The following is a 25,577-nucleotide window of genomic DNA, read 5'->3' on the forward strand; positions in this document are numbered from 1 at the left end:
TAAGTGACCACAGACATTCGAGCTTCTGTCCCTAGAACCACCACTGACACCATAAACCTGTGACCTTCTAAAGAGTCTTCATATTTAATCACTAATTCAGAGGTTAGTGGGTATTAAGCATACCTAGTATGTATTACATTTGAATGTAAGAGCTTAAGAAGTATGTATACTTCTGACCCATTTCAACTATAATTGTTCATTCTATTGGAAATAATTATGACCTTGAATTCTGTATTTTTGTATGTATTTTTCACTTGCTAATTAATTTGCTCTTGCCGTGGTACCATCCCTCCTTCAGGAGAAAGCATCTTCAATTTTATTATTTAAGATATAACAGGAAAATGGGACTTAAGTCTCATTGATTTTCTAGTAATAACTTTCCAAAGGTATTTCTCCTCTGTGAAAACTAGCATTTAAATAGCAGATATAAACTGAAAATACCAGAAGAATTCAACAAACATATTCAGCAAGTGTTTCAGTGTCTGCAATATGCCAGCCGTGGGGAAAGGTGCTATAAAGATCTAGAAAGCCTGAGAGCCATCACAGATAGGGCTGGGGAGTACTTCCTAGTGAAGATATTCATACCAGGCCTCGAAGGGTACATCGGTTTTCATCAGACGGACGTGGAGGGAGGCATCCTTGGCAGGAAAATAACATGAGTGTAGGCGTGGAGGGGGTGAAGGCACAGAAGTACCTGGAACGTGGAACACACGGGGGTGGTCCAGCCCACACTGGCCCTTGCCTGCTGACCCTGTCTCTTGGAGCTGGGGGCCCCCACGTCTCACAGCTCAGTCACCCTGCTGCTGCGAAGACAGTCCTGCCCAAGGCAGGGAGAGGATCGGCAGCCTCCACACTCCGTGTGGTACAACCTGGGACTGAGTCACTCATACCAATCTCAGAGTGTGTGGCCAAGCCACAGTGGCCAGAGGGCCATGTGTCAAGCTCCGCCTCCCACCCCCGGTTTCCCTGCCCTCTGCCAAGCCTGACCACCACCCGAGGGGCCCTCACTTCCTAGCAGTGTGTCAGGAGACTGCCAGGTCCCCAAGTTCCTAGCACTAGAGTTCTTCCTCACTCTCTTCCCGTCTCCCAACCTAAGGTCCAGCCACCCTCTAGGCTGGGGACACCCACTGGCTGCATGCCTGGCACTGTCCCAGGGGCCCCCACCCACATCTACAGACACCAACCACTGCCCTGCCCGATCACCCAGATTCAGCCCTTTGCCCACCAGCGTGGACTCCCTGTCTGCTACCAGTTACTTCTTGACCCAGGTCTGAGCTGGCTGTGCCCCCAACACCGCCTCTGGCCTTCATGGCCTCCCTGGCTGGAAGCCCTTGGGATCATCCTTCTAGAACTGTCTCCCTCAACCCCTGCCTCCCACACCACACACCCTGAGAAGTCAATCTCCTCTGAGTCCCAGCGTCATCATCTGGAGAACCCCAGATGCCCCCCACAGTGTGGCTCGGCATGGGGGGGGTGTGCAGTTTTCTCTCTTATGATTCATTTCCCCAAACGAAAAGCTGGCTAATAATATCTGGGTGTGTGGTGAAGGTACCAGCATTCTTCTGTGTTTAGAGGTGAATTTCTTCTACTTTAGAATTTAATCACTTCTACTTTGAGCAGTTTTTAGTTGAGCTTGACAGGAATATGCTTTGCATTGAGTAAGAGCATTACTAAGGGGGAGGGGGGATGAGTCACCACACGTTTCAGTTTTTTGGACTTTCCTGATAACTCCACAAAGCTGAAATGCTTCTTCAGCCTGAGCAAAGAAGATTAAAGAAAGACCTGACCCCCAGGAGTGAGAGTTGATCTTCATAAAAGATCCTGTGATCTTACTGATCTTTCATGTACAAACTGCCAAGCTCCTTCCCACACCACAGATTCATGTGGTGATGTGCAGCGGGCCCAGCCTGAGAACTTCAGAACTGTCTTTGTACCCTTGGCTCACGGCCTAGCCTCTCTGACATTCTTTGCTTAGAAAATGTACCCCCAGCTGGGGCGAAGTACAATCCTCACCCATTTTTCATGACTCAACATTTTACAATGGAAGCTTCTATTTTTGTTCAGCTAAGTCTTTTTCAAATAAAAATATCATCTCTCAATCTGTATTCTTTTTAACACTTCACACATTTTTATCAACATAGAATGCTCTAGTTTTTCACATCTTGCAAATAGTGTCGAACTGTAAAAGAACACAGTGAAAAACCATACCTGTGAATAGATCATGGCTGCTTTCTGTGGTTCCTTGTGGGTTATGTTAAGCACATTTATTTCATTGTCCACAAACCCAGGGAGAAACCTAGCACAATTCTCCGCTGAGGAAAATAGGAAAGTTTTGCTTGTCAAGTGGTAGTTTCAGATACTCTGACTGGAAAGTCTTAGCTCCCAGTTTTCATCATGTGCTCCGAGAGACTTCTGTATTGTCACCGCCAGACCCTGGTGGGCCTATTTTTCAAAACATGTGTTCCTAGAATTTTACTTCCCTGTTTTTAAACTATATTTATTAAAGGGATATGTGTAGGAAATTAAAAATCCAATAGTACAAAAAGATGTGTAATGAAAAGCAGCAGCTTCCGAGTCCAACCCTCCCCATCAAGGAGTTGAATTTTCCAGAAGCAAATGCTCTGAGCCCGGTTAGCCGTTTCTTCTGATAATCACCACACTACTTGTAACTACTGTGCACAGGCTGCTCTTTCGTGATTGATCTCTTCGAGACATTATATATTCTTATTCCACCACCCTCACCTCTACTTCCTCCTCTGTCCCCCATCCTCCTAATATGGTTATATCCACATTTTAGATGTGTAGTCCTGTTTACCTTATTGTGACTGTATGCATTTTATGGGCTGCTGATCCAAGTCGTACACCATGATTATATTTCATTTTTTGCACAGTTTATTGTTTTTCCTGGAATTAATTGTTGCCTCCGGTTTTTTTTACATTTGTTTAGATTTATTTGTACCTATCAAAATTTTCATATATGCTATTAACATCCATTATATCAATACTATTTTTGATATTTTCAATATTATTATCAGATAAGAACATTAGTTCCATTTGTCACCCCTACCCCCCTCTCCAGGACCCTTCCCTTCTTCCCATCCAGAGCTCTCTATCTTCCTGCTTCAAACTGGGCTGAATACTCAGAAGTTTCCCGTAACTTCCCTTTAACATATTTCTGTATTGGATTCCTGGTCTCCTGAATCCCGAAGATCCTACTTCTTGACTTAATCATTCATTTTACTTCAAGATATTCTCTGATTCTTCAAGATTGCTTCCTGATAATACATGTGTGGGAGGTACATTTATGGAGTCTCTGAATGTCTAAAAAGCTTAGTATTCTATCTCACTTGATTGACAGTTTGGCTGGATATGGATTTCTTCATACATGAATTCAATTTTTCATTTCTTTCTCTATGACTTTGTCCCATCTTTCTCCCTCTCTCTCTCTCTCCTGAGGTCTTCCCTGTATTCCTCTTATGAAATTTTAAAACGTGCCTCAGTTTCCTGAGTACTCAAGCTTTATACACATAACCTAGACACATATAGGTTTTATATATGTGCGTGTGTATACTTTTTTCAATTTTTTTAACATACAGTATTTTATTAGTTTCAGCTGTATAATATACTGATTCAACAATTTTATATATCACCTGGTGCTCATCACAAATGTTGTCCTTAATTCCCATCACTTATTTAACCCATCCCCCCTTCCCCTCTGTAACCATCAGTTTGTTTTCTATAATTAAGAGTCTGTTTCTTGATTTGTCTTTCTCTTTTATTCCCTTTGCTCATTTGTTTGGTTTCTTAAATTCCACATATGAGTGAAGTCATATGGTATTTGTCTTTCTCTGACTGACTTATTTCACTTAGCATCATACTCTCTAGTTCTGTCCATGCCATTGCAAATGGCAAGCTTTCATTCTCTCTTTTTTTTTAAGATTTTATTTATTTATTTATTTGAGAGAAAGAGAGAGCATGCACACATGAGGGGCAGAGGGAGAAGGAGAGATAGTATCTCAAGCAGACACCACACTGAGTGTGTAGCTGGATGTGGGGTTTGATCTCACAACCCTGAGATCATGACTTGAGCCAAAACCAAGGGTCAGACACTTAACCAGCTGAGCCACCCAGGTGCCCCAAGATTTCATTCTTGTTTATGGCTGAACAATATTCCATTATGTGTGTGTGTGTGTGTGTGTGTGTGTGCGTGCGTGTGTGTGTGTGTGTATATCATATCTCCTTTATCCATTCATCAATTGATGGGCAGTTGGGCTGCTTTCATAATTTGGCTATTGTAAATAATGATGCAGTAAACATAAGGGTGCATGTATACCTTTGACTTAGTGTCTTTGTATTCTTTGGGTAAATACCAAGTAGTGTGATTGCTGGATCGTAGGGTAGATCGATTTTTAACTTTTTGAGGAACCTGCATGCTGTCTTCCACAGTGGCTGCTCCAGTTTGCCTTCCCACCAACAGCACATGAGTATTCTGTTTTCTCCACATCCTCACCAACACCTTTTGTTTCTTGTATCATTGATTTTAGCCATTCTGACAGGTGTGAGGTGCATCTTATTGTAGTTATGATTTGTATTTCCCTGATGCTGAGTGATGCTGAGCATCTTTTCATCTCTGTTAGCCATTTGTATGTCTTCTTTGAAGAAACGTCTGTTCATGTCTTCTGCCCATTTTTAATTGGATTATTTGGTTTTGGGGTGTTGAGTTGTATAAGTTCTTTATATGTTTTGGATACTCACACCTTATCAGATATGTCATTTGCAAATATTTTCTCCCATTCTGTAGGCTGCCTTTTAGTTTTATTGATTGTTTCCTCCTCTGTGCAGAAGCTTTTTATTTTGTTATAGCCCCAATAGTTTATTTTGCTTTTGTTTCCCTTGCCCCGGAGACATATCTAGAACAAAGTTGCCACAGCCAATAAATGGTTATTTTCAAGCTTAAAACCCATGTCTTTCATTTCTGGGAATTTTTCTCATTTTTTTTTCTTACATGATTTTATTGCCACCATTCTCTTTGATTTATTGGAATGATCTTGGTCAGTTATTTGATCTCCTGGATTCGTTTTTTTCTATATGCTTTATTGCTTTTTCTTCTCTTCATTTTCATTTCTTCTACTTTTTCCCTCTGGAAGAGATCCTCATTTTGTATTCCATTCATTCTACTGAATTTTCTCTTTTCCAAGAACTCTTCTTCAATCTTCTTTTTTCCTTCTTATATAACATCTTATTGTTTATTGGATGCAACATCACCTTAAATCTCTGAAAATTATTGAGATTTTCTTTTTAATGTTTTCACCTATTCCCTACATTGTCTTTATTTGCTCCAGGTTCCTCCTTACTGTTTTGGTTGATTGGGCCTCTCTTTTTCAGCCTGAAGGCTTTCTTCTGGTAATCTTTGTCAGAATTTATATTTAAGGGTGAAGCACTAAAGAGCTCATTGAAAGTGTTGCACAATGAGGGACTCTTATCAACGAATGGACTCCACTTGGGCTGATCAAATAGTAATAGAAGTTTGGCTGGGAAAACATTCGTTAGTAATTGTAGGTCTTTTTCCTCTGGAGTTTGTTCAGTTTCCCCACTGAAGAATTCTCCGAACATCTGCTTGGGGGATGGGAGGTGAGGTGGGGTAAGAGAGTGGGGTGAACATCTGGTCGCTGATGTGGGAATAGGAGCTGAAGGTCTACACTCAATGCAACAACCACTTCACTGTTCTTATATTAGCCTGTGCCTCTCCCTTCTCTCCTCTGGGCTAGCAAATGAGTCTGGAGCCTCCTCCCAAACTCTCTGGACACAAATCCCAAGACTCCCCGGGCGATGGGGAAATCCCCCCAGAGAATGAGGGAGAAACATTGCAAGATACCTGGCTGCAAATCTGAGGCCCAGCTGCTTCATACCCAGACTGCCCACTTCGTGTCCACCTTTCCCATCTGGGACACCTGGAGCCACCACACCGTCTGTCGGGGACAGAGCAGGGAGAGCTTGTGTTCCTGATGTACGTCTCCACTGAGACACTCAGACATGCTTCCTGTGCCCTGCCACGTCGAGTGTCCTCCTCCATCTGCTTTCACCTTCCAGCAAGTGGTTGAGGCCTGTTTTTCACTGACATCCTTCTCCAATTCTGACATCCTTCAGATCTCCTTGTGATCTTGCATTCTTTTATAAAATTATTATCCTCTACTGTCATTCTCGATTTTCAAAGGAGAGGAGTTGAAGGCATGTAATCAGCCTACTGCCATTGCTGAGACTGTTCTAACCACCTGAACTTGAAAATCCTGTTATGGGTTTTGTGTGTACGGCTCTCCGTGAGGTACGTTCCACACGTTTCTTTTCTTGTGCCATCTGCGTAGCCACCATGTGAACTGGACCATAGCGCTGCCTTCAGCATCTGTATCTTGGGATTCTAGTCCTGGTGGGATTTCTCAAGCGAAACAAACGAACGAAAGAAAACAAAACCCCCTTCGGGGTAATTTATTAATTAGACTCCATTGGGTTTTTACCGAACAAGGTCGCTACGAGAAGCTCCAAACTACTGTTCTAAAGATTCCCTCGAAGACAAATCAAGGCCATGCTGGAGACCTCTTCGACGACAGAGAAAGGCAAGTCTAAGAGTTGATTTAAAAAAAATAGTAATAAGACACTCTTTTCATCAGAGGCAGAGTGCACGACCACCCAAAGATCGCGTTCCATGGAACTCGGCGGAAACAGGTGTCTGTTTTGTGCGCTGTCATGTGTCACTCTGGGGGGAAATGTCGCCCACGACTTCTGCGCGGAGGGCGGCGAAGGCGCGGGAGCGGCAGAGCGCAGGCGCTGCGCTGGTGAACGCTGTCCGTCAGCGAACGTCCCGAAGCAGGGCGGCCATTGAGGGCTTCTCGCAGCAGCTGCTTTAGGAGCGGTAGCCGCTGCTCATGTAACAAATGTTTCATGACGAGTGCAAACAAAAGCCAGCGCTGAAATTCCAGCCACGCCATGTCCGAGCCAGTTCAAAATCGTATAACCACTCCGGTCGAGTTTTTCCCCCTCTCCAAATGCATTCCATATGAGCTGTGGTGTGGGACTGCTGGGTCCGCCTGCATTCCCTCAGAAAGCTGGTTTTGAAGCCCAGACTGAAAGGAAAGTCAGTCGGTGGGAAAACAAACTCAAAGAAAACACTGGGACTCAGGTGTGGGAGGTGTGTGTGTTTTCCCCAGCCAGGCATGCCCCCCGGAAAGGGGCTGGAGGCTGGGAATCAGTGAACCTCCCCCCCCGAGGCCTGGGAGCAGGACTGGGCTCCAGCGGGGTCCCAGGCTCTTCAGGGGCCTTGGCCGGGCCGAACACTGTTTCTCAAAGTGTGGCCCGCGGACCTGTGCCCGTCCTCAAGCTGCTTGCTCCCAGCTCCTGAGGAGATAAGGGCCGGAATTGAGAGTAAGCCTTTAGAAACTTGGGTGCTAATGTGGCATGAAACTGACTCTTATGATCGTTGATAAAAACATCAATCTGAAATGATTCTGGGAGGATAAATCAGAGATTATTTGAGAAACACTGCTGCCGAGTCTCCTACCGGCTTGGGCTGCCGGTTGGAAGGTCATCCAGTCAACAAGACCCCACCTAAGGCATTTGAGGCTTAGGAGGTGCCATGATTCTTCTACATGGTTTTGCCTTCTTTGTTTCCAGCTGCTTGCTGCCCCCTAGCAATGGCCAAATACCCCAACTCAAAGAGGTGTGGGATGTTGAAAATCTGCCTTCCTAAAGCTGGTGCCTTTTTGACCTTAAAACCTTTCAAAGCAGCAATACACCTTTGGATAGCACTTTTACAGTCAGCGAAGTACCTTGGATTTATGTTGGCTCACTTTTCCCTCATAACTCTACCAGGTAGTGTTTTGGGTTGAATTATGTCCCTCAACAAGATATGTTGAAGTCCTAACCCGGAATCTATGGAGGTGGTCTTATTTGGAAAAGGGGTTTTTGCAGATACCATCATATTGTGATGTGGTCCTGCTGGATCAAGGAGGACCCTACGTCCAATGGTGTTCTTATAAGGAAAGAGAGATCCAGACCCAGGGAAGAAGGCTGCGTGATGATGGAGGCAGAGATGGCAGTTTTGCTGGGAGCATGGCCCTGTGACCCTTTGATTTCAGACTTCTAACCTCCCAAACAGTGAGAGAATATATTTCCGTTGTCTTAAGCCATCCAGTTTGTGATACTGTTATGGCAGCCCTAGGAAACTAGGTACAAATTCTCCTCATCCCCATTTCCAGATGAAGGTCTGGAGACTCGGTGATAATAAGATCTGCCCATGTTCAAAGCAGCTAACAAGTAGCAGAGCCTGGATTTGAACAAACGTGAGCACTGTCCTCTATACCAGATTGTCTCTCTTCATTGGATGAAGGAACTGGGGAAAAATAAATATCTAACATTTGGGGGAAAGTTGAATAAGTGTCTTTACCACAATATAGTGAAATATCACGAAGTGATTGGAATTTTATTTGGAAGAATTGTTAATGAAAAACAGAAAAACAGTGAAAAATCAGACACAATATTATGTTTATACTATAAAATATTTATACATGTCTATAGTACGCACACACAAAATACACTTAGAAGAACAAACTGGAAGGAAAAAGACACCAATAGATTAGCAGTTGTTAATTATACTTACGGATTCTGGATAGCTTTTATTTTCTCCTTTAGACTTTTGTGCATCGTCTCTCTTTTCTGTAATAAACATGGATTTGGGGTGGCCACAGTATATTACAGCCTGGCCACATCCAGGCACAACGCCGTGTGCTTTCTGTGCATATTGCTATCGTCAGAGTGACACGACAAGCTAGGCATTAAAGCTAGAGGAGCAAAGACGTCCAGACAGCCGAAGGACTGTATCTGAGGTCTCACGGCTGGCAAGAGGCAGAGCCTGTCTGGCTCCAGATCTTGTGTGCTTTCCACCACACTTTGTGGCCTCCACTTTCCTGCTCAGGAAAAAAAGAGGATAGTGGGAAAGGGAGACGGTTAAGCAGTGATGAAGCAAGAAGAAATAGTCACTGTGGCTCCTTTGTGCAGGGCTTAGGCATCCTCATTTGCATGAAATAGAGGCGCCATCCTTTCTGCCATTAGCTCTGCAGGGGCTTCTTGAAGACAGAGACCATGGTGGCTACCTTCCTAATGCCCCATGACACCTGCTGTAGAACACCTCAGAACACTTTTTTTAAAGTTTGTTTATTTATTTAAGTCATCTCTACGCCCAGCGTGGAACGCGAACTCACGACCCTGAGATGAAGTCTCATGCTCTTCCAACTGAGCCAGCCAAGGACCCCTAAAATGCTTTTCATCACATATCTGCTTGGCTCTCTTTCTCCTATCCTTCCCTCCTTTCAGATCCCCCTGCCTAGCAGAGTTTGGGGAAGACCATGAATAAAGCACAGTTACTCACCGAGCGTTTCTGGGACAAATGCCTGGAAGTGCCTGTCTGGGTGACCAGGTGTCCTCTCCCTCCAATCCCCAAATCTGAAGGCCAGTTAGAGCATGAAAAATACTTTGACCCCATTCTCTTTCTCACGTAGCCTTCCACCTTCCCAACTCAGGTAACTCAAACCTTAGCTATAACATATTTAAGTTGCTTTTTAAACGGATTATTGAAACCTAGTTTTATTCCATTCATGTATCACACAGTTTCGTCATAGAATTTTAATTCTCGTCTGTGCAATTCTTTGGGTCCGTTATTTTAAACTCATGTTTATTTGTATTTTTTCCTGAAAAGTATCTCCAGAGACTAGCAGATAAGCATTGTAAAAGTAAAATCTTCTTTTTTATGTAGTTCAGTATGTGAAAGGCCTTTGGTTCAGGCTGTCCTCTGGCACGCATCCCCATTAGGAGGGCGCACCATTCCTCTGGAGGCTAATGAACTCAGTTCCATGGCACGGCTTTTTTAAGGGCTCAGAAGCATCCTGGTAAAGACTCCCAAGAACTCCTCTTACCCCATTCTGTTTTCCTGATCTGTGTTCCCTATCTCAGCTGTCTTACTCATAGGCTGCAGTAGAGACATTTTTTGGCTCTGTGAATGAATGATGCACAATGTTTCTCCTCACCCTGAGATAGTCTGATATTCCCATAAGAGTCTGGGTGACTATCAGTTGTACAAAAGTAGTCAAACATAAGGAAAGCCCATCGTCCCCAGGAAGGAAATTTCCTGATAGGGAGAGGCAATGGGGTCACTTACTTTTAGCAAATACTGGTATCACACTTGCTGTGGGCCAGGCAGCACCTGACCACCTTACAGATGTTAACCCAATTCATAGTCATGGCACTTGTCTCTGTGGCTGAGTGCTTCCCTCCCTCGAGGCCTCCTGCTAACCACTGCTGGCCTCTATGCTCCCCTCCAGGAGGGCTCCCCTCCAGCTGGTTTAGTTGTGTGCGAAGGAAGTTTCCTCTTAGACCTTTGGCCCAATGAGCTAGATCTCAAATGTCTTACGGGAGAGCAGAGGGAGAGGCACAGAGATAGGTGCATAAATCTGGATAATTTGGTTTACAAGCTCTAACTGGCATTCTGAGGTTCATAGCTAAGGGGTGTTCCTGCCTTGTGTCCCCTAGTCCACGTTCCTTGCTCTTCTGGGGAGTGTCCCCCCTCTTCCCAGGGAGCTCCCACTGAGCTAGGCTTCAGTTTAGTCATGAGGATTCTTTCCCCGATGATGGAGAGATTACCGACAATGGTCTCTGGCCATTGTGAAATGCACGCGCCATTGTTTGGGTGCATGTTCTTGTTTGTTTCCCCTGGCCCCATAACTAGAGACCCAAGTCCCTCTCTCGGTCATGGTTTGCCCACGACCAGAATGAACTGTCCTTATTGTGAGTAAATGAAGTTTCTCATCTGCATCCTCCAATCTGTCTTTCTTGCTAGATTTCTCCCACATTGTGCCTGTCTCCAGACTTGCAGAATTCCTATACGCCATTCCCACCCCCTACGCTGCCTTTCCCACGCCAATGGCACTTGCACCTGAACCAAGTTAGGCTGTCTTGTGGCCCACTCTTTCAGAGAACTGATAGATAATTTTAGAAGTATGAAGGTATTCATAGCTGACAGTGACACAATTTATCCTGCCCAGGGAAATTTCTAATAATAATGATAATAATAACATCTAGGACAGTGCTTTACACATTGTAAGTATCCACTAAAATTTGGTCAAATTAGTATTATAGGCATTTTGTAAGCATTTTATGTGGACTTCCTAATCTAATTCTCAGAACAACCCAATGACACAGGTACTTTTAATATTTCCATTTTACAGCTGAGTAAACAAAAGTTTAAAGAGGTGTATGTGATGCATCACTATTTTATAAAGAAATTCCTTAGAAAACGAATCATTTTAGACACTTTTTATTGTATGTGTACTGAAAATGATTTTAAAGAATATTTTAGAAGAAAATACATTGCTTTATGAATAAATTTGATACCCCAGAAATATAGGGAAGTGATGTGAACTTCTGTTGCTCATGAAGCCAGTTCATTATTTCACATCTTTGGCACTTCCTTCCTTCCACTTACCACAATAGCAACGAGGACATAGGGGTCTTGACTGCTTTGGGATCTGGTAATATACTCTTAACCCAGTAGCCTGCCTTAGGTCCTGTAGCACCAGGATTTGGACCTAGGCATAACCACTACATAGACCTGTGGTCTAATGGGGTCCTCCTGAGACTGGCTCCTTGTCTCCCAAAACCCTCCCTTCTGATGACTGTTCTCTGGGAGAGCCTGTCCACTGACAACATGGCTGTCCAGCTGGACTCTGAACCCTACCACAGCAGAGCAAGCCCCCTGGGTGTGAGCCATGACACAGACAGGCCTGATCTGATGGAGATCGACCAAGAAGACTAGTGAGCTGGCTCTCAGTCAAAAGAGCTGACCCAGTGGACTGAGGGTGGCCATCTTCCTTAGAGCCAGAATACAGAGCTTACGCTCCAAGTGGTGATGAAGCCTTGTGTTTGTTCAGGGTGATTTTTGGCCCTGCCATACTGCTAGATTTCCACATTATAGCATAGGATATCGTTTGCCTAAGTATAATAGGGCATGTGAGTTGGTTCCTGGCATTGACCATGGAAGATTAGCTTACTTTCACCAACCCAGAATCAGCCCCCATGGCTATCAAGAAAGACCACACAACTCCCAGAGTGTCTATAAGTAGATACCAAACCACATGTGTTATTAGTCTTGATCTTAGACCATATTATTATTAACTTTGCTTTGGTTGAAAGTGGGCCCCATCATATTGTTAAAATAGAGTTTCACAGCCTTTAAGTGACTAGAGTACGTCACTTTTAAGATGTTTTTCTAAAAGAAAATGTTAAATCCCAAATACATTTTTGGCTGAAGAGTTGGTTTTAATGGTCCAGAGTCAAAAACTGTAACTTAATTCCTCGTAAAACTTAAATCAATTTCACGAGGGTTCTGCTAAACAGTTCCCTCTGTTCACCCCGCGATTTCTACTAGTTCCTAGCCCTTAAGAAATATTAACATATTCTCCTAAAATGCCTATGTTTTTTCCACTTTAAAAAAAAAAACTCTATTGTCAGTATCTGGCTTCTGTTGACATACGGTAGCTTATTTGTGGCCTTAATTATGGTATTGTGGTTATAGTTTCCCCTTCTCTCACTCCCTTTTTCCTTTGTATCAGCAACGATAATGTTTAAATAATGATTTGTGTCTGTATTTTCCTACGTTTTCACATTTTGCTTGCCGAAGGTGATGAGAGTGGGTGGAAGTGTTATTTAGACTTCTCCGTCCATAGGTGGAACTTGGTTTGAAACATGACTGATGCCATCAATGTCTCATTCAGCCATGGGATTTGTTGGTGAAATGGCGTCTGCTACATGCCTGTGGCTCCAGCTTACTCCCACCAGAGACAAGAATGCTGGGCCTCACCGAAAGGCAGTAAGGCATCTGGAGAGCTCCGAAGAAAGATCCAAGTCGTTTTCCAGTTTGCTTCATAATGTCCTCAATAGTCTAACATTTTGGGCACAAATAGCCAAAACGTCTTCCAGTAACACGTGCTTTGGATATCAGATTAATGTGGGGCAGGAAACACTTGTGAAAAGGAATCCACCCAAATGAAAGAGGCCAATATGCCAGCATCAAAGGCTTACTGTTTTGTTTTGTTTTGTTTTACAAAATGGAAAAAAAAAAATTTACCCCGTGGTGAGCACACATTTCTGAAATAATCACTCTCATCAACAGTGTGTCAGATTCTGTAAGCTGATAAGCACCATTCTTTATTAGGGGTGGAATTAATCTGGTACTGTTTTCTGATTCAGAGAGAGTTAAGAGTTCTGAGGTTGAATCCCAAGGCGGGGTCTTTAGGTAAAGTGTGGATGTGTGGACAGGCTTTCCTGGCTGTTAAGGGATGTCATTTGCTGTTTGGGGCTCAGAAACCTCTGTATTTGAAATCCATCTTTTTTAATGAAACTCGTTTCTTTGGAGGGGTGCTTCTATGTTCCTTATTTTTCCATAAGGTTCCCTTCATTTTTTAATAAATTTCACAGCTTACTAAAAACACAGCACTACGGAGAAATAGGGGGAAGAGATTTATTTTGTCCGCAAACTCAGTTCAGTGTAGGAAACATTTTCGAGCACCTGCTGTGTGCCTGGCCCTGCTAGCGGCAGGAAGCGTTCACCAGAAAGTGCCTCTTGGTGTGCATGATCGACCCCAGCGGCACCATTGGACACGCTGTCTGGACAGCGTGATAGGAGGGTCCTGTGTGGGAAACCCCAGATGATTCCAGTGCAGTGGTGCCCCCTGAGACGTTGAGCAGCTCTATCCCAGGATTGAAAGAGCTTAAAGTTGACCATAATCTCTGAGAGAAGACAGTGGGGTCTTCAGAAACAAGGTGATTCCTGGTTCTCTGCTTTTTTAAAAAATTGCCTTTGTGGGATTTCAGGTCTTATTTATTTAAAAGGAAATAGGTGACTTTATAGCGCTACCATTTTGCCAGTCACTCAAGTTTGAAAGTCTGAAGTCCTTTCAATAATCACTAAAAAGAACCATCCCCCAGCAAATCCTCTTGGGAGCATTATGGAAATCCTCCCAGCTCTCCAGAGAGCACGGATGCCAGATTGCTGGGAGCCAGGCATGTGTCTCTCAATTACCATTGTTTCCTGCAGGCCACAGTCAAGAAATATTCAACAGAGAAAGAGATCTTCATCTTAAATCCATAGAGAGCTCTAATATAATTTAGAATGTGCATTGGCCTGGAGTGCATCATTACAACCCTATTTATGCAGCCTGGAGTTTTACTTGGTGGACAAAATCCAGTGATGAGCAGCAGTGGCCCTATCCTGGAAGTTAACAAGGGTAGGCTTGGAGACTTCTTTTGGTTGGGATTGTCCGGGCCCCGCACAGCTGGTGTTCTAGGTTGGCCCCCAGCCAGTCTACTGGCCGGGGCTTGGGCCACCCACACCCGTTAGCGGGCCAAGGGGTTAGCTGAGCCTCTGGGGGCTTATTTCACTCCACCTCGTCCCTGTCAGTCTAGTAGGAGTCTAACAACTGCTCTTCCACAAATGCTCCTCTTATTAGCAAGGTTTTCTTCTCTTTTCCTGAGATGAGAAAGCAGTCTCAGTCCACAGAATATGGTCATGGGCTTTGGAGCCAATAGACTTGGTTCTGAAATCAGCTAGAATTCATAGCAGCTGTTTGACCCCGGGCAAGTTCCTTAAACTGTCTGAGCTTCCGTTTCCTCATCTGAAAGAGGAGGATGAGAACCTCAGAGCTGTTCGGAGGATTCATGGAGATGATGTACTCGTGCGCACGCAGAGTACAGTTTCCAAGGCACTTTTCTGTCCTCTCATCTGATTCCTCATTTTCAGTGACCCAAATGGCAGGATTTGCAGCCAGTGCTCATGCTAGTCTGGTCTTTGAGTTTCAAAGGAAACACCAAAACAGCTGTTCCAGAGTCTTCGACCTAGTGCTGAGTTCCAGTATTCCCGGGCAGGCTTCGAAGTGGTGTGTGGCGTGAGGCCTCGCCTGGCTTCAGCTTCTCTTACGGTAGTGGAACTGCCCATTTAGTGCCTCCTGATGTGGGTAGCCTGACTTCTTGGAAGGGTCTCTGTTTGGAGTGAAGGAGGATTTCTTTTCCCTCTGCATTATTTTGAAAATCACCTTGGAAGTCAAGAGTTAGCGTTGTTTTCTAATGCAAATGTTGAGGTCATATGAAGTTGACTGACCACATCCTGTGGCACACTCCCACTTCGCTCTTCTAGTTTATTTTTAATATAAACCAAGAGTAAAAATACATACACACCCCATCTCAGATGCAAATTGAAGCCAGGCGTTGTTTCCACATATCTGTGAAATGTAGTGAGTAAGCTAATGGGAAAAAAAAGGGTACTAATACTTAGTCATAGTATTAGTATTACTAGTACTACTAGTAGTTTAATGCCAAATGAACATAAAGTCTTAAGAAGAGTTAGAGTACTGGGGCGCCTGGGTGGCTCAGTGGTTGATCATCCGACTCTTGATTTCAGCTCAGATCATGATCTTGGGGTCCTGGGATTGAGCTCCATAAAGGGCTCCATGCGCATCGCAGAGTCTGCTTGAGATTCTCTCTTTCTCTCCCTCTTCCTCTGTCCCTCCCCCTGCTCTCTAAATAAATAAATAAATAAATAAATAAATAAATAAATAAATAAATAAAATCTTTCCGAGAAGGAAGAGTTAGAGTCGTACTGCATGGTGCTGTGATCATACATAGCACACCGCTCTTCCCGGTGCTAGAACTAGGATTTTTAACACAAAGGTTCATTGGTGAAAGTCATGAACACACATTTTAATAACCATTTAATGGAGTATTTTAAAAATGTAAAACTCTTCTTGGCTTTCTGAAATCAAATCTTTTGTGCTGTCCATCCCCAGGCCGCTTTTGTGCAGTGTGCCCTAATTAAGCTCGGGATTTTTCAATAGATCTAGCCCTGGAGAGACCCCAGAATTTCTTCTGCAAATGTGGGCACCAAGCTTGATTTAGGGAACATCCACCAGCACAGACATGCAAAACAAGAGGGCAAAACACGTTCATGCGTGACAAGATAGAATATTGTAAAAATGCCATTTTTCTCGAATTAGCTTATAATTTAAAGAAAACTTAAAAGAGATCCTCAAACTCATCTGGAAAAATAAACATGTGAGATGGCCCATGATTTTTTTTAAAGAAACGAGAAAAGGTTTGCCCTACAGGTTTCTAAAATACAAGAAAACTCTTGATTTTAATATAATGTTGTAAAGGCATAAGCTCAGCGAGGCAAGTCAATGGAACAGGACCAGGTGCTAATGTAAAACGTGACGCTCTACTGCTGAAGATCATTGTGAAGGAAGAGTAAAGAAAGGTGTGAAATAGGTGGCTAAATGTTTAGGGAAAAGAAGACTCTCATGTAATACCATGGACCTTAATAAATTCCCAGATGGTCAAAGAGTTCTTTTTTTTTTTTTTTTTTAGTGAAAACAAAAGAAATAGAAGAAAATATAGGTGACCATTTTTGGAGTGATAGTTGTGCTAAGAATGTACTGAGTGTAAAAACAATAAAACGCATACAGTAGTATCCCCCGCCCTTTATCCATAGGGATACGTTCTAAGATACGTGGATGCCTGAAACCACGGATAGTACCAAACCCACCAAGTACCATGGTTTTTGTTATACATATGTACCTATAACAAAGGTTAATTTATAAATTAAGCATAGTAAGAGGTTAACAACAGGAATTAATAATAGAACAAGTATATCAGTATGCTGTAATAAATGTTACGTGAATGTGGTCTCTGTCTTATAATATCTTACTGTACTGCACTCACCCTTCCCCCAGATGATGGGAACTGCTAAGATGCCTACGTGGTGAGTTGAAGTGAGGGGAACGGCGTAGGCGTGGTGAGGCAGCATGAAGCTGCTGTTGACCTTCCAACGTGTGTCAGGAGGGCCATCCGCTTCTGGACTGTGGTTATTAACCCGAGTAACTGAAACCATGGGAAGTGAAACCATGGAAAAGAAGGGACTACAGTTCACATACAAAAAGAATACGGAATATGTATCCTTAACTAAAACTTCAAAGTAAGCATATTTAAAGCATACGGAAGTGGACAAAAATATTTGTGACGATGTAAGATGTATGGTTGATATTTTATCACTAATATATAAAGAGTTTTTATAAATCCATAAGAAAAACACAACAGAAAAAATGGAGAAAAAGAAATACAAATACCCAATAAAAAATATATTAAAAAATAAGCCCACACTCAGTAGTAATCTAGAAAATGCACATTACCATGAGACCTTATTTTCTATCAAATTATTATTGTTTGTTAAATGGACAAACGCTAAGCAATATAAGAGTCTCTGGTGATGGGGAGAGTGCAGAAAAATGGCCTTTCAGGAGATTCCCCGTTAGGGAGGCAAACTGCTACAACCTGGGGTAAAGAGTAATGCATATAATAATCGTATATATGAAGCCTTCCAAATGTCATAGCTAGGAGACTGGTAGAAATGTCCTGTATCTTGACTGTGGCAGTGGTTTGGCATGTATAGATAGCTGTCAAAACTCACTAAGTCATTCCTTGATTTCTTGATAGAGAAAAATGTTCATAGCCTTGATCCAGTTGTTGTAATTCTAGAAAAAGAAAAGCAGACAGGTGCATACAATCTATTTTAAGGACGTTCTTCACAGTATCGTTTACAATTGCAAATCAAGAATGAACTTTAAAAAAGTAGGAGAATGATTAAATACATTTGGGTGCAATCAATTGAAGGCTATCACATACTAAACTATTAAAATCATGCCTTTAAGAGCATTTAATGACATAGACGATTGCTCGAACTATGATGGTACATGAAGTACGAGGGGGAGAAAAGATAATAAGTAGTAGTAAAACATGATACTGATTTTATTAGAAAAACTGTAAACACAGGAATAAAATTAAATAGAAATATCTCAAAGTGTTCATGATGATTGGTCATATCCCTAGGTGGTGGGATTACTAGTGATCTTTAAAAAATGTCTTTTCCAACCATTATATAATAAGCATTTTAAATTTTGGAAGAGGATTATGAATTTTAGGAAAATAATTGAGTGGTCGGATACACAGGACAGGTGAAAGAGGGAGCAGGAGCAAGGCCCTCTAGAGCCCCGGGGGGGCATCGCAGCTCTGCCTAGAACTGTCTGCTTCCCAGTGCTTTGCTGCACACACAGCAGCACTGGCTTGGCTGGGGGGGGGTGCAAATAAAGAACATCATTCTCTAGGGGGCAGCATAGACTCAGGCAGCTGGAATCCAGGGCCTCGCTTTTGGTCACTTCACCAGCCTCTCTCCCTAAAGACTTCCAAACCCTTATCAGTAACTCTCCTTTGGATTGAATCAAACTATCTGCCAAATTCTAGCCAGTGGTCCTTTAAAACTCCTTTAGTTACACACATGTGCACGCGCACATGCACACACACACACACACACACGGCTCTTTCTGGGTATGTATTAGAGCTGTGAAATTGTGTGAAGGTTTCTAGTCCTGAAATACAAAAATCCCATGACTTGCATTTAACTCTTTAATAGTCCTGAAATTCTATTTTTTTTTAAGATTTTATTTATTTATTTGACAGAGGTAGAGACAGCCAGCGAGAGGGGGAACACAAGCAGGAGGAGTGGGAGAGGAAGAAGCAGGCTCATAGCAGAGGAGCCTGATGTGGGGCTCGATCCCATAACGCCGGGATCACGCCCTGAGCTGAAGGCAGACGCTTAACCACTGTGCCACCCAGGCGCCCCAATAGTCCTGAAATTCTTATCTCACCATATGAACTGTGGTGTAAACACCGTATCAGCAGGCATTGGCTTCTAGGCCCGAATCCTTGACCCCGGGAAGCAACCATGCAGATATTAAAGATGGTTGCATTGCATGAAGCAGGCTCACAGATCTTTTCTATTGCAGCATGACTGTCCTGGATCTGAAAACAAATGGACTTGACTTGGCCGTAGCTGACATGCCTTCCTTCCCTCAAGTCATGATAGTATTAAGATGAAATGTTTGTATCCCGGTGTAGCCAAACCAAACGTGAACTCTGCAGCTGTTTTCATGTCAGGGACCGAGATTTAGTTGAGTAGTGCATCCCTTCTTTGTTTTTAGTTGAATAGTGCAGATGGCACCAAAACACTCTTCCTGCCATGGTATCTCGAGGTCATTGATTTATTAAGTTGGGTAGATGTGGACATTCCACATTCTGCTCGACCTCCCCACATTCCATAGCATGATTCTCAGGGAATGTTCAAATGACATTTGTCTGTTTATTTTCCCTTTTGACTGATGAGGATCCTTTCTGAGAGGTAGACACCAGCATTATTCAGGAGTGCAGTTTAGACTTTGGTGATATTTTTCAATACAATATATTTTTAAAAGTGCAAAAGTAAGCAGCAAAAATAAAAACTATGGGCTTTTCTTCGTATTGTATTAACCATAACCGACACACCCCTGGTTGATCTAAATTGTTCCTGATTTTTTTAAATAAAAGGAATGATTAATTGTACAAAAATGTTGAGCATCAGGAGATGTGGGAGAATGGAACATGACGGTGAATTGATACGCCTTTTCTCCCATTTGACTGATTATTGTGCGACTATTTGACTGTCTCTTCCTAATTCCTTTCCCTTCTTTAGAGCATTTGTAAAAGCCCACATGCCAACACTAGCTAAGGAGCCGGAGCCCAGGTAGCAGCTGGGCCAGAAGGCACAAGCCACCCAAAGCCTGGGCACAGCCGGTGGCTTGCAGTGCGGAGACAGATCAGGAAGGCGGCCCAGGGACAGGTGCTGGTGTTGGGGGTGAGTGTGAGAGTCAGGGCCACAGCCCAACACAGACCAGAAGTCTCCGTGGCGGAATACGGATCCCACACTGAGCTACAGGTCTTCCACAGCCATATTCCCAGGGAAACACCCACGTTCAAGATGCACTTTGAGAAATTTGTAAAGTTAGTGATATGTAGGTGGGGAAAATCTATCTATAAATGTGCATGAATACTGCACAGGATATAAATCTTTACTTTCACCGAATGATCGGTAATTTTTTTTTCTGAAGATTTTATTTATTTATTTGAGAGAGTGAGAGAGAGAGCACGAGACAGGTGAGGGGCAGAGGGGGAAGCAGACTCACTGATGATCAGGGAGCCCAACATGGGGCTTGATCCCAGGACGCAGAGATCGTGACCTGAGCGAAAGGCAGATGCTTAACCGACTGAGCCACCCAGGCATCCTGAATGATCAGTTCTTAAACTTTCTAAGGAGCATACCTTCTTGCAGTCTTGATTTTCTGTAACTGCAGGAAGTATAATTTATCCACTAAATTTCAATTAAATTTAAATTTACACTCTTTTGTTTCAATTATGAAGATCAGCGTTTTTCCATTTGAATGGCAGAATACTGATGCCCCAAGAGAAAGAACAGATTTTGAGAAAAAAATAATAATAATCATAACCGAAATGGATGTTATAGTTAACATTTAGTGGAAATGTACTGTATCCCAGGTGCTTTTTTAAGCCCTTTAGATGTATCATTTCCTTTAATCCTAATAACAGCCTTATGAGGTAGATACTGCTACCACACCCGCTTCACAAATAAGGAAACTGACAAATCAGAACAGATTCTTAACATTTCTAGGCCACTACGCTGGTCATTGGCAGAGCCAGCACTCAAACTCAGGCCTGGGTCTTTAATCTCTCTTGCTCTTAACCACCCTACTGCCTTTACATGCAAGGAGCAAAAGTCAAAAACATAGAAGATCTGAGATGGGGTAGTTAATAAAACCTATGATTCTAGCAAATTTTATTTTGCTAAATTCTTAAGAACCCAATGTTTCTGGAAAGCTTAGAAATTCTGTTGAGATGATGTTCATTGATATTCTAAATATGTTAGTGTGTTTCATTTTTTTTCTGGGAGAAAGATTAGAATAGTTGAAATTGCTAAAATTGACTGCCTTAATAAAGTGCTTGCAAAGACTCAATCTGGTTAACAGTAAAACCATTTGTTTCAGCCATGTCAACAACTCTGGCTTTCATAAGGATTTAATGATTCGGGGAATGGAATTTAAGAAAACAAACAATCCAAGGAAAACCGCTTATTTTTCTAAAACAGCAAAACAAAAATGGGAATCCTTTCCAGTCTAGTTACTGCAAATGTTTGTTGGAGTCTTAAAAATTCTCAGAGTACGTGATTTATCATATAGAACAAAAAGGTGATTAATCAGCACTTCTTTAAAAACTTTTTTAGGATCCTATCGCTGTTGTTTTAATTGTTTAGGTAGAAAAATATTCCATGGTGTATTTGCTGTTAAAATTATAGTGAGTTGACATTCAGTAACATCTATTTTTAAAGTTGTCTATTAAAATATATAATCGACCAGAAATAAATATGATCACCAAGTGGTGAAATCAATTTAATATTAATTCAATCTTGCTTGTTCAAAAGAATTACTGGCTTTCAAATATTTTTACAAAGCCCTTTGCTACTTATGAATATCATTGAGCTACGATTAAAGGTTGTGAATATCAGTAAGCTTGAGAACATCTTATGCTAATGTTCAGGGCCATATTTTTTTTCTTAAAATTCTAGCATTCTGACTATTTGCTCTGTTGACCTTTGTGTCTATAGACCCAAGCTCATGTGTGGGGGTTTTCCATGACAATTATGGAAATGACACATTCATTATCTGCTATTATAAGGTAGAAGCTTGGAAGTCAACTGATTTTAGCGTTTGACAGTATATGTCAACGTATTAATGGTATGTAGGAAAAAATAGCCATTCATGTGTCTATTGGATGAGGAAATGCACTAATGGATGAAGTTATGTGGAACTGGAGACTAATTTCTTCATAAACATTTTAAGTGCAAAGAAAATTATGTGCTCAGCTGCAACCATTAACTTAACAAAGAATTGGATCTAAACACCTCAGGAAATGCACAGAGGGCATGATGTCTAAAAATCTCCAGGAATCACCTAGTGTACTATTGCTTCAAGGCATGCTGTGAGTGAAAAAGTGTAGGAATTGGGGCTTACGTCTAGTGCCAATTTTGGACAGTCGGTCATGGTGTGGAGAAACACAAGCACAGGGACTGTCAGCCTGAGCCTGGCAGTGATCACTGCCATGGACTTGAGAGAGGGAACGGTGGCTTGCCAGTCATGATCCATCACCCGTGCCCAGGGCTCTAGCAAAATGAGAGAGCAGGAGTGATGCCCAGTCCTATTCTCACCCCACCCTCTACTGCTTTGGACTTTGTGGGATAAAAATAGAAGGAGAGAAAGACAAGTTCTTATCTCCGGAAGGTTTTGCAATGTTCAGAAAAGGAGGGTGGGATTAAATCTGCCCAAAAAAGAGCCAGAGAGCTTTCAGTAGCCTCCAATTCTTCATTTTATTGTCACTAGTAAAACCCAGGAAGTGACGATTGAGTTAAATGGCATTAAATTAGAATTTAATCTTTTTTGGTAGAAATGGTGTAAAAGCCTTCAAAGGGGACATGTTAATTCCTATTAGCATGTTCCACAACCTTTGATACTCAACCACGTTAGCTCAAGGAGGTTATATAAACACTAGCATGGTCTTTACAATCTCTTGCAATTCCAGATACCCTGTACATTTCACATGCTGCGGTCAGAGGGGACACCAGTACTTAATGGGAAAGCTAATAATTGCATTCAGGTCCTCTTTTTAAAACCTGCTGGTTTCAGTGGCATGTAGTAGATTCATTTTGTAATCTAAGGAAGGAAGTTGGCCAGTAAAATAAGAGAAAGGTGAAGTGGATCCGTGAAGCTAGCCAATATTTGAAATAACGTCATTTCATATTATTATTATTTCATATACATTATCCAATGGGTCAGAAATTGTCATTGGTTTTTTCATTTTTTCCAAAGAGAATTGGTGGGGAAGGAGGAACATTTTAAAACTGAACCAGGCCTCCTAATACCTCTGTCTGAGAACCCACAGCCCACACAGAAATTCAAGAGATGTGTTTAGTGAGGGAACACAGTTCCTCAGCCTCTGAGCTATAAGGATTGCAGGCAGTCCAGCCAGGAGGTTACCTCAGCATAGACCGAGTAAATAAATCATTTGGTAAAAGCCATTAGAGAGTAAAGGTTAATGGAAAGTCATAAATCAACCAGCCTGTCTACGTATGGTTTTGCTAGAATGTAGGAGTAACTCAAAAGTTTTCAAATATTTCCTTAACTGTGTATGATTTGAAGAAGAGGACTATGACATAACGAACCAGTTTCTATTATTATATCAAAATGAGGTGAAAACATGGTATGGATCTAATGCCAATTCACTTATTCAATTTTACACAGGTAGGTGGTTGTTTTTAGAACATCATGAAACCTCATTTCATGGCCCTATAAAACTAAAATGTAATGGCTTACAGCTTTTCCGTTTGTTGATTTTTCTCTTTCAAACATCTTTGATTTTCCATCCTTTGAACAAATTTTTAAAGAATGTCTTGAATGTCTTGCAAATGGTCCTATTCTCCTGCCCTCTCCGCCACCTGTCTTTAAGGCCATTTCTGAAGTGAACCGATCCTGACAGAACCTCATGATACCTATGAACACGTTTTTTATTTATTTTTATTTATTTATTTATTTTAATAATTTTTTATTATATTATGTTAGTCACTATACAGTACATCCCCAGCTTCCGATGTAAAGCTCGATGATTCATTAGTTGCGTATAACACCCAGTGCACCATGCAATACGTGCCCTCCTTACTACCCATCACCGGTCTATCCCATTCCCCCACCCCCTCCCCTCTGAGGCCTCTGAGTTTGTTTCTCATAGTCCATAGTCTCTCATGTTTCATTCCCCCTTTTGATTACCCCCCCTTTCTTTATCCCTTTCTTCCCCTACCGATCATCTTAGTTCTTATGTTCCATAGATGAGAGAAATCATATGATAATTGTCTTTCTCTGCTTGACTTATTTCACTTACCATTATCTGCTCCAGTGCCGTCCATGTTGCAGCAAATGTTGAGAATTCGTTCTTTCTGATAGCTGAGTAATATTCCATTGTATATATGGACCACAACTTCTTAATCCAGTCATCTGTTGAAGGGCATCTCGGCTCCTTCCACGATTTAGCTATTGTGGACAATGCTGCTATGAACATTGGGGTGCATATGGCCCTTCTCTTTACTACGTCTGTATCTTTGGGGTAAACACCCAGTAGTGCAATGGCTGGGTCATAGGGTAGTTCAATTTTTAACTTTTTAAGGGACCTCCACACTGTTTTCCAGAGTGGCTGTACCAACTTGCATTCCCACCAACAATGTAGGAGGGATCCCCTTTCTCCACATCCTCTCCAACAATTGTTGTTTCTTGTCTTGTCTATTTTTGCCATTCTAAACTGGCGTGAGGTGGTATCTCAGTGTGGTTTTGATTTGAATTTCCCTGATGGCTAATGATTTTGAACATTTTTTCATGTGTATGGACACGTTTTTTAAAAAACATCGGCATCTCTTCCTTGGCTGATTCTAATCCCCATTGTGGCCTTTCCATCATTGGTAGATTGTTTCTTTTTAGTACCCCCCATCCCACCCCCACCTTATCTAAGAGGAAGGGCTGGTGCGCAACTACACAATGTCAGGTTCCTGTGGCATCAGAAGTTACTTGGCAGTTGTCTTCTCCCTTCCATCCAACATCACAGATTTCTGCCATTTCTCTCGGCCGTGGGGCATGGAAGCTCAACTCAAGATGGCGCCCCCCACCATCATCATTTAGAGCTGCTGTTGATCTAACACCTACCCCATGTCAGTGTTCCTCCCTTTTTTTCTTTCATAGATCAGAAGAAAGAGCTTAATTTTTCTCATCAGAAAGAGCTTACATTTGTCTTCCTCCTTAATAAAAACACCCTTCCCCCAACCTCTCTTGCTAAGAGCAGCTGCTATCCAAAGGCAATTAATCATTTAAATATCTTCTCTTAGAAACTTGCAACTTCTATTGCCTGCCATCTTTTACGGGCAAGTTCCAGTGACAAAAGCAAGTTTGCACCACAACCGAATCTTTCAAAAACATATTATGAAAAAATTATGCTGTTCTTGCCAGATTACATTTGTAAATTTTAAGACGTCTGGAAGCTTTTTACAGCATTTCAGCGTTCGTATCGAACACTGGCCACTGTTCTTTAAAGCAGTAGCAGGGCACCCAAGCATTTCCCCCTCAGATGGCCTTGGTATCTATTGGTATGAGCCCATCAATTTCAAACATTCCTTAATTGAACAAATGGACCTCCCACAGATGGACAGGTTGCAGTTTCATCTTCTTGTTTTTTCTTAGGGTTTTGCTTCAAGCAAAAGCCATTGGGACGAGCTTACAGATAGACACCCTGTGTTACAGAGCATGCGGTTGAAAACCTGATATCCAACAGGGAGAGAAGGAAGATCAGGACAGTTCATTTACCTCTTCCCAAAACCTGGCCCTACCCGTGTGCTATAGATCGCCCAGATAACTAATTTGATTTCAAAATAACATTGCAAACTTTCCCAGTGGAATTGACAGCATCCTTGGAACTTCATTTCACACTTCCCTGACTTGGGAATGGTTATTTTGAGT

The 25,577-nt window shown here is 42.3% G+C and overlaps 1 protein-coding gene across 7 annotated transcripts in view; it reads left to right on the forward strand.

Annotated features, from left to right (window-relative positions):
- Positions 1 to 25,577, forward strand: part of UST (uronyl 2-sulfotransferase) — a 292,373-nt gene that overhangs the window by 251,595 nt on the left and 15,201 nt on the right. The window contains exon 8 of one of the 7 annotated variants that reach the window (XM_034669268.1): positions 6,521 to 6,611. The exons of 5 other annotated variants lie outside the window; for them this stretch is intronic. In XM_034669268.1, the coding sequence (XP_034525159.1) occupies positions 6,521 to 6,611 (91 nt within the window). Of the gene's footprint in view, positions 1 to 5,768; positions 6,500 to 6,520; positions 6,612 to 25,577 lie in introns of those variants that run through there. One more of the 7 variants, XM_019801025.2, reaches the window with a different exon arrangement.

This window comes from Ailuropoda melanoleuca, chromosome 10 (assembly GCF_002007445.2).
Source record: "Ailuropoda melanoleuca isolate Jingjing chromosome 10, ASM200744v2, whole genome shotgun sequence".
Classification (NCBI taxonomy): domain Eukaryota; kingdom Metazoa; phylum Chordata; class Mammalia; order Carnivora; family Ursidae; genus Ailuropoda; species Ailuropoda melanoleuca.